The 13,996-nt window shown below is 49.9% G+C and overlaps 1 protein-coding gene across 5 annotated transcripts; it reads right to left on the bottom strand.

Moving 5' to 3' along the window:
* Window positions 1-1,218: 1,218 nt before the first annotated feature.
* On the bottom strand, window positions 1,219-12,808 carry zgc:158482. 5 transcript variants are annotated; one of them, XM_087291351.1, is made up of 12 exons: window positions 10,181-11,530; window positions 9,934-10,080; window positions 7,263-7,747; window positions 6,715-6,918; window positions 5,713-5,871; window positions 5,199-5,323; window positions 3,615-3,809; window positions 3,397-3,487; window positions 2,906-3,104; window positions 1,803-1,900; window positions 1,591-1,721; window positions 1,219-1,495 (listed from the first exon to the last, which is right to left on the bottom strand). In XM_087291351.1, exons 2-12 carry the CDS (start codon window positions 10,032-10,034, stop codon window positions 1,319-1,321), a joined length of 1,965 nt encoding a protein of 654 aa, XP_087147477.1. In that variant the 5' UTR covers window positions 10,035-10,080; window positions 10,181-11,530; the 3' UTR covers window positions 1,219-1,318.
* Window positions 12,809-13,996: the final 1,188 nt, after the last annotated feature.

The following is a 13,996-nucleotide window of genomic DNA, read 5'->3' as shown; positions in this document are numbered from 1 at the left end:
TCACAAGTGTGTTTATTACGGCCAGTGTGTGTGTGTGTGTGTGTGTTTACTACAGGCAGTGTGTGTGTGCATGTGTGTGTGTGTTTACTACAGGCAGTGTGTGTGTGCGTGTGTGTGCGCATGTGTGTGTGTGTTTACTACAGGCAGTGTGTGTGTGTTTACTACAGGCAGTGTGTGTGTTTGTGTGCGTGTGTGTGTGTGTTTACTACAGGCAGTGTGTGTGTGTGTTTACTGCAGGCAGTGTGTGTGTGTGTTTACTGCAGGCAGTGTGTCATATTGATATTAGAATCAGCAGTGAAATACACAACTGATGTACTAAACACACACACACACACACACACACACACACACACACACACATGTATTATATGTTATAGATGTTTTAGTTTATGGCAGGGGTTCCCAAACTTTTCCGCCTCTGACCCCAAAGGTTCAGTGGCAGTGACTCGTGATTAGGGCCAGACGGACTCTGCGGACACTTTTAGCTGATTCTGCTCAGAGTTTTGGTAAATCTGTGGATTTATGCTGAATGATTTTGTATTGGAAATATAAAGTAACACTATTCTAACTTTTATTTAATGTTTAAAATGCAAACCCAATTAGATGCTCTTAATTTGGTAAATAAAGCAAGTCTCTTATAAGATATAACTATTAATAGACAGAAATATGACTGTACACACATAATAAATGATCATATTATAACAATACTACCAGATTTAATTTAACAAGGGAATAAATATAGATTTACACAAGTCAATAAACAGAATTAATGATGGGCTGAACATCTGCAGAGTTGTGTGTGTGTGTGTGTGTGTGTGTGCTGACTCGTGACCCGTCCTGTTGTGGCCTGTGTGAGTGTGTACAGCTGTCAGAGAGTGTAGCCCGCTGCCATAAACACTGTTATATTGATATAGTGTGACTGTTCCTGTTCTTCTGCATGTTCTGGATTAATGTGCTAACTCTTAGTTTAATGAAGTGAATTGGATTTTTGGAAATCACCAAGCGACTCTCCCACTTTATCTCTGAGGGGTTTACACCCCCACTTTGGGACGCATGGTCTGCTTACTGTGAGCTGAGAGTCCTGAGAGCCGCTCCCCCTCAGCTCTGCTCATAACAGCACATGACCCAGAGACCAGAGCAGAGTTCTGTGTGTGCTGATCAATGCTCAGAGAATCAGATTAAACAGCGTCCTCTGGTGGTCAGATGATGAACAGCACACGGCTTTTAAACACTTTATTTGTCGGTTCACTGCTCTGCGTCAGCTCTATTGTCCACATGTGATTGTGTTTCTCTAACAGTATCGCTGATGAGGCAGTAATCAGAGTTTGATGCTGTGCGCTAGGATCTGCTGGTAGATGTTGGGGGTCAGGGTGACGTACGTCTGCTCGCGCTCACACAGGAAGTAGATGGGGTCAGAGGTCATGCTGGGATTGAACCCGGCCTCCACCAGCTTCAGCTTCAGCTGTTTAAAGGTGCTGGTCAGCTCCATTGAGCTCTGCACACAGAACACACACACACACACACACACACACGCTTTCATGAGGAACTGCAGGCTTCACATGCTGTTCAGGAGGAGGAGGCGGGGTTTACCTGCAGGCGGAGGAACCGCGGTCTGGCGTACGCAGGCAGGAGTCTGGAGACGTGCTCAAACACTTGCTTCTGCTCAAACTCGGCTCCATCCTTCAGTTTTACTGCAGCCATCCCGATGCGTCCCTCATGACCTGCGCACACACACACACACACATTAGTGATGTCATCAATCATGAGGAAGCAGATTCAGAGCAAACACAGCCTCAGCCCACCTGGAACACAAACTCCGTAAACACTGGCCTCCGCAACACACTCCAGCAGACTGAGGACGTCCGAGACTTCAGTGGTCGCCACGTTCTCTCCCTTCCACCTGCACACAGCAGAACAACAACACTGATTCACATGGAGGACAAGACTGAAAACTGATTCACTTCACAACAAGACTGATTCACTTCACAACAACACTGATTCACTTCAGGACAACACTGATTTACTTCACAACAACACTGATTCACTTCAGGACAACACTGATTCACTTCACAACAAGACTGATTCACTTCAGGACAACACTGATTCACATGGAGGACAACACTGATTCACTTCACAATAAGACTGATTCACTTCAGAACAACACTGATTCACTTCAGGACAACACTGATTCACTTAAGAACAACACTGATTCACTAAAGAACAACACTGATTCACTTCAGAACAACACTGATTCACTTCAGGACGACACTGATTCACTTCAGGACAACACTGATTCACTTAAGAACAACACTGATTCACTTAAGAACAACACTGATTCACTTCAGGACAACACTGATTTACTTCACAACAACACTGATTCACTTCAGGACAACACTGATTCACTTCACAACAACACTGATTCACTTCACAACAAGACTGATTCACTTCAGGACAACACTGATTCACTTCACAACAAGACTGATTCACTTCAGGACAACACTGATTCACATGGAGGACAACACTGATTCACTTCACAATAAGACTGATTCACTTCAGAACAACACTGATTCACTTCAGGACAACACTGATTCACTTAAGAACAACACTGATTCACTAAAGAACAACACTGATTCACTTCAGAACAACACTGATTCACTTCAGGACGACACTGATTCACTTCAGGACAACACTGATTCACTTAAGAACAACACTGATTCACTTAAGAACAACACTGATTCACTTCAGGACAACACTGATTCACTTTAGGACAAGACTGAGTCACTTCAGATTCACAGATTCGCTTCAGATCTTCAGATTCTGGTTCACATGAGCAGCTGCCGTGTTCCTCCCGGGTTTGGATGCTCACCCTAACCCTGATACACACAGATGATGTAACATTACAGACCTGAACGTGTCTCCCACTCGGTCTATGAAGTACAGGAAGTTGTCCTGATCCATCCTCATCAGATCTCCACTGTTGAAGTACACGTCGCCCCTCCTGAAGACGTCCCGCAGCCGCTTCCTCTCCGTCTGCTGCTCATCGTGTGCGTAACCCACGAACGGAGCCATGTGTGTGATCTGGGACACCAGTAACCCCGTCTGTCCTGCACACACACACACACACACACACACACACACACACACACACACACACACACAGTTTAGGCACATCAGTACTCTACAGCTTGTGAAGGGGTCAGGTTGGCTCTCCTGTAGGTGGTGTTTCCCAGCATGAGCACTGCAGCTGCAGCTTCTCTCTGACTGGAGGTGTGTGTAGGATATGACGCTGTGTCTGTGTGTGTGTGTGTATGTGAGCGCCTCCTGCTCTACAGAGCTCTGAGCTCTAGGAGGACTGCGCGGGTGACCTTTAAAGGGAGCAGGACTGTGACCTCTGACCTTTAGGCACCTCCACACAGCGGCCTGAGGAGTCTCTGACCGGCTCTTCTCTCTCGGTGTCGAACTGGATGAGGGCGTAGTGGACCGCCATCTGAATAAGTGAACACACACACACACACACACACACATATGATCAGAGCTCTGTAGTGTTCACTAAAGCGTCCCCTGCAGACTCACACACACACACACACAGATGAGCGCCCCCTGCAGACTATTACCCTGTGCAGGAAGCTGACCCGTCCCACAGCTCCCAGTCTCCCGGTGTAGTTGAGGAAGCCGATGTTCCCCTCGGTGGAGGCGTAGAACTCCCGCACCTCCATCTGGCCGAAGCGCTGCAGAAACTCTCTCCAGACGTCTGCGCGCAGCCCGTTCCCGATGGCCAACCGCACCGCATGATGCTGATCAACAGCCCTCTGGAGAACACACACCAGCACACACACACACCAGCACACACACACACCAGCACACACACACCAGCACACACACACACCAGCACACACACACACCAGCACACACATGCACAGATCAACACAAGCGTCTATCTCTGCTGTGTTGAGTGTGTGTGTGTGTGTGTGTGTGTGTGTTGTAGGCGGGGTCAGTGTCTGTATAGAGCACATGTGACACACAGTGGTGATGCAGAGCTGATGAAGGACGCCTGCTGTAGCCTGACTGAGTTCTGCCTTCATGAACACACAAAATGATCATGTATTCTCTAATACTGGGCTGATTTTAGGAAAAGTCACCAAACTATTGCAATATCTCAGGTGTTCAAATATTTGGGGTCATTTTGTGAGCCATAAGTGTGTTAATGCCTCATCAGCAGCGCACTGCACACCTTCCTGACCACACAGATCATCAATATTCAGCTCATAATGGACAACCAACATCCCTCACTCACTCTCCTCCAGCTCAGTCTGGGGTCACCACGGTGGAATGAACCGCCAACTATTCCAGCATATGCTTTACACAGCGGATACCCTTCCAGCTGCAACCCAGCACTGGGAAACACCCATACACACACACACACTCATCCACTACGGCCAGTGTAGTTGATCAGTTCCCCTATAGCGCATGTGTTTGGACTGTGGGGGAAACCGGAGCACCCGGAGGAAACCCACACCAACACGGGGAGAACATGCAAACTCCACACAGAAACACCAACTGACCCAGCCGAGACTCAAACCTGCGACCTTCTTGCAGTGAGGTCATAGTGCTCCACGTGTCCTGCTGCATTCAGAAGATCAGTTTCCCAGTAAAGGCCAGCAGCTATTCCCAGATCCAGCCCTGCCCTCAGCGCATGCTCCCATTGGCTGACGGCGCTGTCACATGAGCGGGATCCGCTTTCAGTGTGCTAATACCAATATTCACTGACCACACCCAGAACCCTGAGGAAGAGGAGGAGGAGGAGGAGGAGGAGGAGGAGGAGGAGGAGGAGGAGGAGGAAGAGGAGGAGGAGGAGGAGGAGGAGGAGGAGGGGGAGGAAAACTGCGGCTCTATAGAAGAAGCACTGTGCTGGGGTCAGTTTACAGAGAGTAACAGCTGTAACACACACTCACACACACACACTAATAGACTTGCTCACACATACACACACTCACATGCTCTCTTTCACTAAATCATACACACACACACACACACACATGTCCTCACTGACCACACTGTTCTGCCAGCTCTGTAAATCTGCTCAGGGTTTCAGTCAGCTGACACACACACACACACACACACACACACACACTGTAATGTACTCTCAGTGCTGCTCTGCTACACACTGCAGTGTGTGTGTGTGTGTGTCTCCGCTGTACCTGTGGTGTGTTGCAGAGGTAGCGCAGGATCTCCCCGATGTACTGCACCACGGTGACCTCGTGAGCCCGACACTCGTCCCAGAACCGAGACGCTGAAAACTTACGGCGGAGAACCATGGAGGAGCCTGAGGACCACAGAGCACACACTGCATCACCTGTGTGTGTGTGTCTGTGTCTGTGTGTGTGTGTGTGTGTGTGTGTGTGAGGGGCTTGACCTTTACCCCGGTTTAAGAGGAACAGCAGTGTGTGTTTCAGCATTCCAGAGTCACACAAAGAGCTCTTTCAGAAACACACACTAATCACAGTCAGACCATGAAGCGCTCTCTCACACACACACACACACTCACACACTCACACACTCTCTCACTCCCACACTTTCTCTCCACAGCTGTAGAACTGTGTGTGTGTCCCCATGAAGTCAGAATGTACTGGTACTGCTATACTTGTGGGGACATTTGGTACAATGTAAGGACTGGAACACAAAACACACACACACACACACACACACACACACCTGTCTCCACGCAGCCCATGAAGCCGATGAGGAAGCCGGCGGTGTGATACAGAGGCAGCGTCACGTAAAGCACATCAGTGTGTGTGACGCCAATCGACGGCAGCACAGCGAGAGAGGCCAGGAGACGCGTCTGAGTGATCACTGCAGCTTTAGGGAGACCTGAAACACACACACACACACACACACACACACACACACACACACACAGTCAGAGAAATGCACACATACACAAATACACACACACATAGACAGACAGTATTGCGGTGTGTTACCTGCTGTGGATGTTTTGTCCTGTCAGTGTTTAGGTGTGTGTGTGTGTGTTTTTGTGTGTGTGTTTTTGTGTGTGTGTGTGTGTGTGTGTCACCTGTGGTGCCGGATGTGTAGATGTAGACAGCAGGTGTGTGTGTGTGTGTGTGTGTGTCACCTGTGGTGCCAGATGTGTAGATATAGACAGCAGGTATGTGTGTGTGTGTGTGTGTGTGTGTGTGTGTGTCACCTGTGGTGCCAGATGTGTAGACGTAGACAGCAGGTGTGTGTGTGTGTGTGTGTGTCACCTGTGGTGCCGGATGTGTAGATGTAGACAGCAGGTATGTGTGTGTGTGTGTGTGTCACCTGTGGTGCCAGATGTGTAGATGTAGACAGCAGGTGTGTGTGTGTGTGTGTGTGTGTGTGTGTGTCACCTGTGGTGCCAGATGTGTAGATGTAGACAGCAGGTATGTGTGTGTGTGTGTGTGTCACCTGTGGTGCCAGATGTGTAGATGTAGACAGCAGGTGTGTGTGTGTGTGTGTGTGTGTGTGTGTGTGTGTGTCACCTGTGGTGCCAGATGTGTAGATGTAGACAGCAGGTATGTGTGTGTGTGTGTGTGTGTGTGTGTGTGTGTCACCTGTGGTGCCAGATGTGTAGATGTAGACAGCAGGTGTGTGTGTGTGTGTGTGTGTCACCTGTGGTGCCGGATGTGTAGATGTAGACAGCAGGTGTGTGTGTGTGTGTGTGTGTGTCACCTGTGGTGCCAGATGTGTAGATGTAGACAGCAGGTGTGTTGTTGGTCAGGTGTGCTCTGACTGCTGCAGGTACGGCGGTGTCTGAACTCTCCTGCGCTGCTCTGCTCAGACTCCTCATCCCTGAACACTCCATCCCCATCATCAACACACACACTCCATCCTGCTGCAGCGGCACACACACCTGCTGCACCGCCGCCTGCAGGTCTGAACACACAAATATTAACACATATACACACACACACACATATGTTAACACATATACACACACATGAACAAACACACACAAGTTAACCCACACACATTAACACACACACACACACACACACACACACAAACATATATTAACACAAATACACACACATTAACACACACACACACAGTAACACAGGCTGCGTTGTTTCCAGAAGTTACAGTGTGTGTGTGTGTGTGTGTGTGTGTGTGCGCGCGCATCTGAGGGCAGGTGTGTGCCAGTGACAGGTGCCTGGTTGTAGCCTGGGCATGGTGAATGTGAGACAGGTGTGTGTCTGAGACAGGTGTGTGTGTGTCACCTGCGGACGCGATGAGCACTTTGGCGCCTCTGCAGCACCGGAAGCTCCTGATCAGGCTGTCGTCCCGGATGCTGGTGTTGAGCAGTGCGCATGCGCAGCCCAGTTTAGCGAGCGCGATCCAGCAGAGGATGAAGGCGGGCTGGTTGGTGATGAAGAGCGCCGCCGTGTCGCCCGCGCGCATTCCGCACTCCCGCAGCAGCGCGTTCGCGATCCGGTTGCTCTCCCGGTCCGCGTCTCTGTAGGTCAGCGTCTGACCCTCGAACACGATGAAGGGCTTGTGCGGGCGCGCCTCCGCCTGCTGGAGGAACCGGTCCACCGGCAGGAACACCGGCCGCCGCCGCCGCCGAGACTCGAAGCGGAGCAGCGCCCGCAGCAGCCGCGCGTGATACAGCAGATCCGGCCAGAGGAGCGGGGAGAACCGCCGGAGGAGCAGCGGGGAGACCAGCAGCAGCAGGAGGAGGAGGACGAGGAGCAGGAGCATCTTACTGTGGAGAACACACACACACACAAACACACCAGTACAGCTGCTCTGAGCAGGGGAGTCTCTCTCTCACACACACACACACACCAGTGCAGCTGCTCTGGGGAGTCTCACACACACACACGACTTTCCTGTTTTGAGCTCAGGAGCAAAGTTACAAACACACACACACTGCTCTAAGCTGAGGAGTTAAACACAAACAAACAAACACACACACACACACACACACACACACACACACACTGAGGCCTTTGAAGGCAGAGTGACAGGAAGTGTGTGTGCGTGTGTGTGTGTGTGCGTGCGTGTGCGCGTGTGTGTGTGTGGATGATCTCCTTCATGATCTGAGCTGTGATAACAGAACAGGATGGACAGGTGCAGGAGTGATGTTATCTTCAGCTGGTCTGGGTCTGTTAGGGGAGATGTAGATCCGGCCGCTGGTTATACAGGAGAAAGCCTGAGCAGCTGATGGTTCCTCACACTCTTCAGCTTATATCCACAAAAAAGGAAAGGAGTCGGTGTCTGAGATGAACTGAGTTCCCTGTTCTGTTGATGACCTTAAGCAGTGTTGAAGACAGCGACTCCCTCACTGAGGCTGAGCAGGGCTGAGGCGGGTCCGAGTCTGGACGGGAGAGCACAGGGGACACTCGGCTGCTGTTGGCAGTGGTGTTAGGGGCTGAGGTGCAGCAGGTGGTTGAATCGCAGGGTGCATAAGCAGCGTGCACAACGCTCACCACCGTTAGTTAAAAAACATTTAAAAAAAGGCGCCTCAGTGAGGCCAGCAGGGGGCGCTCAGCCTGCAGTCTGTGTGGGTCCTAATGCCCCAGTATAGTGAAGGGGACTCTACACTGTCAGTGAGCGCCGTCTTTCAGATGAGACGTTAAACCGAGCTCCTGACTCTGCTCATCAATAATCTCACGGCACTTCTGGTAAACAGTGGCGGTGTAACCGCGGTGTCCTGGCCAAACCCCCTCCATCAGCCCTCACTAGCCATGGCATGATAACCGTTTTCACGGCATACCGTGGTTTGGAAAAGTCAAGGTTATAAAACTGCTAAAATGATCTGTAAGAGCGTTCCTGCGGTGTGTGGAAGACTTTTATTGACACGTGTTTGTTCTTGAGTACAGCGGTATCTCCAGCAGAGAGATCTCCTGAGGCCCGTGCACACCAGGATACTTTCTGCTGACGTTTTCCGTTGATGTTCAACACCTCGTGACTAAATAAGAGCGTCAATGTGATCTCTGTGAAGCAGCAGGCGTAAAAGCCTCGTCTTTAGAGAAACGCCTCATGCTCGGGTTTTTGTTTTGATGCGCCACACCCAGGGCCGGCGCGTCCATTGAGGCGACCTAGGCGGCTGCCTATGGTGGCAGAATAGAGGGGACGACGTTTCCGACACTATCCTCACCACCCGTATACCCTCAGTTATATCTGTGTCCAGGCGCCCCCATTTCCACTTTCACTTCAGGGTTGAGGGCGGCGTGACTGTCCTTTGCCCAGAGCGGCAGTTCAGCTTGCTCCGGGCCTGGCCACACCAGAACTTTCTCCACCAATCAGGTTGGCACTTTTGTCTATGTACACCAGCATGTCCAGGCTTGGTTCTGGAGGACCGGTGTCCTGCAAAGTTTAGTTCCAACCCTATTCAGACACACCTGGGCTAGCTCCTCAAGCTCTTACTAGACTTTCTAGAAACATCCTTGCAGGTGTGTTGAGGCAAGTTGGAGCTAAACTCTGCAGGACCGTGGCCCTCCAGGACTGAGTTTGGACACCCCTGCTGTACACAGAGCTGCTGAAGTTACAGTAAACAGCACGTGACACTGTCACTCGAGCACACATTGAAGAAGATGCCCAGAGGTGATATGAACGAGGAGCTGCTGATTGCCAATCATTCACTGCTGGAGCTGGAGCTGGAGCTTCAACCAGTCATGACAGAATCTTACACCGGCCCATGCCAAGCCCGTACCCACCATCACCAAACAACAGCAGCAGGAGGACTTTCCTCACACTAACACCAGCTCTACACGTCATTACAGCGTTCATGAAGAGAATTACTGCTGACACACACACACACACACACACACACACACACACTTCACTGAACGCGTGTTATTATCACGGGTACATCTCATTTCCTTCTGAAGCACACTGTATAGTGTATAACCGCAGGTCTTCATGGACCGTCAGCTCTTCACTCACTCCTTCAGTGTCTGATTCTGCTGTACTGTGCTGATCTGCACCGTTACTGGAGCTGCTCCGGAAGTCCACCTGAACTGTTCCAGCCTGCTCATTAGGATCATTCAGTCAGAAGATGGCGCCAGACAGCCCAGAGCGGCAGACACAGATCTGAGTGTACATCAGACACACGACCAAGAGCTCAGACCTCAGCGCAGCGCAGCGGGAGACTACAGTGAAGGACAGAGTCTACTGCTGCATCTGCACTCACCAGCCTGCAGAACTGGGTCACTGTTACACTCTTATCAGTGTTTGCTGGAGCACACACACACACTGCTGGAACACACACACTGCTGGATCACACACACTGCTGGAACACACACACACTGCTGGATCACACACACTGCTGGAACACACACACTGCTGGATCACACACACTGCTGGAACACACACACTGCTGGATCACACACACTGCTGGATCACACACACTGCTGGAACACACACACACTGCTGGAACACACACACTGCTGGATCACACACACTGCTGGATCACACACACTGCTGGAACACACACACACTGCTGGAGCACACACACACTGCTGGAACACACACACTGCTGGATCACACACACTGCTGGAACACACACACACTGCTGGATCACACACACTGCTGGAACACACACACACTGCTGGAGCACACACACACTGCTGGAACACACACACTGCTGGATCACACACACTGCTGGAACACACACACACTGCTGGATCACACACACTGCTGGAACACACACACTGCTGGATCACACACACTGCTGGATCACACACACTGCTGGAACACACACACACTGCTGGAACACACACACACTGCTGGGACACACACACACTGCTGGGACACACACACACTGCTGGAACACACACACTGCTGAAACACACACACACACTGCTGGAGCACACACACTGCTGGAACACACACACTGCTGGAACACACACACACTGCTGGAACACACACACACTGCTGGAACACACACACTGCTGGAACACACACACACTGCTGGAACACACACACACTGCTGAAACACACACACAATGCTGGAGCACACACACACTGCTGGAATACACACACACTGCTGGAACACACACACTGCTGAAACACACACACACTGCTGGGACACACACACACTGCTGGAACACACACACTGCTGAAACACACACACACACTGCTGGATCACACACACTGCTGGAACATACACACTGCTGGAGCACACACACACTGCTGGAACACACACACACTGCTGGAACACACACACTGCTGGAACACACACACTGCTGGAACACACACACACTGCTGGAACACACACACACTGCTGGAACATACACACTGCTGGAGCACACACACTGCTGGAACACACACACACTGCTGGAACACACACACACTGCTGGAACACACACACACTGCTGGAACACACACACACTGCTGGAACACACACACACTGCTGGAACACACACACACTGCTGGAACACACACACACTGCTGGAACACACACACTGCTGGAACACACACACACTGCTGGAACACACACACTGCTGGAACACACACACACACTGCTGGAACACACACACACTGCTGGAACACACACACACACTGCTGGAACACACACACACTGCTGGAACACACACACACACACTGCTGGAACACACACACACTGCTGGAACACACACTGGAACAGTGTATCCCGCACTCTTCAGTGTGACTCTGCTGTACTGCAGCGGTTTGCTAACATCATTGTAGTTGCTAGTTTCCCTGGTAAATGTCCACTCAATTGGGTTTAAGTCAGGGCTCTGGCTAGGCCACTCGAGAGCAGTGATGGAGTTGTTGTGAAGCCGCTCCTTCATTATATCAGCTGTGCTGAGGGTCACCATCTCATTACAGGTAAACCTTCAGCTCAGTCTGAGGTCCTGATCACTCTGGAGCGGGTTTTCCTCCAGGATATCCCTGTCACTGGCCACATTCATCTCTCCCTCGACTGCAACCAGCCGTCCTGCCCCCCCCCACCCCACCGCATGATGCTGCACTCTGCTGGACAGATGATGAGCAGAGCCTGCTGTTCCCCACACACACAGGCCAACACCTCCTGCCTTGATGTCATCAGAGCAGACACACTTACAGCTCACCATCCTGGAGTCCTTCAGTCGCTCACTCTGCTGTGAAGCCCCGACTGCTGGAGGCAGCAGTGAAGCCTGACCGGCTACAACTGTAGGGGGTCTGAATACTTACTGGACCCACTGTATATGCGGTCGCCTCTCTGTGTGTGTGTGTTGTAGTATATCTACAGTCTCCTCAGTGTGTGTGTGTGCGTGTGTGTGTCTGTGTGTGTGTGTGTGTGTGTGTGTGTTGTAGTATATCTACAGTCTCCTCAGTGTGTGTGTGTGTGTGTGTGTGTGTGTGTGTGTGTGTGTGTGTGTGTGTGTGTTGGGGTCAGTGCAGTATGGTGGGTTCACAGGTGTGTTTCATCATCCGCAGCTCTCTGTACAGCAGTATTGGTGTGTGTGTGTGTGTGTGTGTGTTTGCTATCAGTGTTAGCGGCTCCAGATAGCAGCAGGTTCCCTGATAACACAAACCTCATGACCTCTGCTTATCGACTCCCAGCATGCACTGCGGCTGACCGTGATGGACGTGAACCGCTCAAGGGCATGCGATAGCGCTGATAGTCACGTAACGATAGCACTGTGTGTGTGTGTGTGTGTGTGTGTGTGTGGGTGAGTGACACGTTACAGGTCTCCAACAGGTTTTATAGTGCTGCTGATGTTTACAGGGAATCGCCGGGCGTCACATGACCTGCTGTTAGTGTTCAGATGCGTTTCTTCGTCTCGTTTGGCTCTATAGATTTAATTAAAGACTCGTTACGCTGTTTCACTGCTGCAGCTTTATCGCGAGACTGCTCTGAGCTACGTTTATTGCCTGTATATTAACACAAGCTTTCTCTGTGTTGGGTTGTAAATCGCTCATATATTAATGAAACGTAACTAGCGGGACCCCTGCAGCTGGTAATGTGTGTGTGTCATGACTTTACTTGAAGGGCACATCGTCATCATCATCATCATCATTATTATTATTATTAACTAGACTAAATTAAAGCTCTCAGACTGATATTAGAGTACAGCTGTTATTTAAACACTGAACAGTAGATAATGAGGCTTTATTGTATTCTAATGTATGGCATTTCTAAATGCTTCTTAATGTATTAAACACTAAAGCACAGACATGTCAATTAAACAGAACTATTAAAAGAATACGTGCACAATAAATGCATATTTTATATTGTACATAAAATGTGTATTTCAGCTTAAAATTGACAGAAAATAATGACTAAATATCTGCACACATTATGCTCCACATTTGAGGCTGATATCTCCAAAAACAAGCGCTCAGTAGTGTTTAGTTTGGCCGCAGTACCAGACATGGCCAGCAGGTGATCTTCAGTTAGCATTGATGGGCACACGGTGCTGAGGAACATGAGCTGGATTTGTTCATGCTTTAGACAATATTTTTGGTGGTGTTTGATTTAAATTTAAGCTCAACAAATCATCTAAATCCTCTAGAGCGATGTACCGTAGATGTGGACGATGACTGCTCTTGTTCAGTAATATCCATAGACAGCGCTAATGCTAATACAACTGAACTTTATTAGCTAATAACAACTCCAACTAATGAAACAGATGACACTGTGATTAAGTTCATTATTAGCTTATGAATGAACAGGTTATGAATATTCAGAGTATCTCCACCTGCTCTTCATTTCACTGCGATGATGTATACATTAACGGAAACTGAATATTGAGTAGGGGGCGGGGTTTATCTGTGAGCTCCGCCTTTTATCTTTCACTTGCAGCAAATTGGTGTTCAGAGGGGTGTGGCTAAGCATATTTCGCCCAATCAGAGTAAAGCTGCCATTCCAGAGCAGAAGCAGAACAGCAGATTACGGGAACACACCTCATTATTCATCTGCATAATTAACTGTTCACCTTACGCATAATAATGTGCTCTGTTTCAGCAGAGTGTTTTCTGTGTGCGTGTGTGTGTGTGTGTG

This window comes from Danio rerio, chromosome 18 (assembly GCF_052040795.2).
Source record: "Danio rerio strain M-AB ecotype USA chromosome 18, GRCz13ab, whole genome shotgun sequence".
Lineage (NCBI taxonomy): Eukaryota > Metazoa > Chordata > Actinopteri > Cypriniformes > Danionidae > Danio > Danio rerio.
This window is presented reverse-complemented; position numbering and strand designations above follow the sequence as displayed.

Coding starts and splice junctions, on each gene's coding strand:
- zgc:158482 (XM_087291351.1), bottom strand. CDS start 10,034: ATGATCCTAATGAGCAGGCTGGAACAGTTCAGGTGGACTTCCGGAGCA. Junction 7,748..9,933: donor CAGAATCAGACACTGAAGGA/GTGAGTGAAGAG, acceptor TGTTCTCCACAG/TAAGATGCTCCTGCTCCTCG. Junction 3,810..5,198: donor ACCTCTGCAACACACCACAG/GTACAGCGGAGA, acceptor TGTGTTCTCCAG/AGGGCTGTTGATCAGCATCA.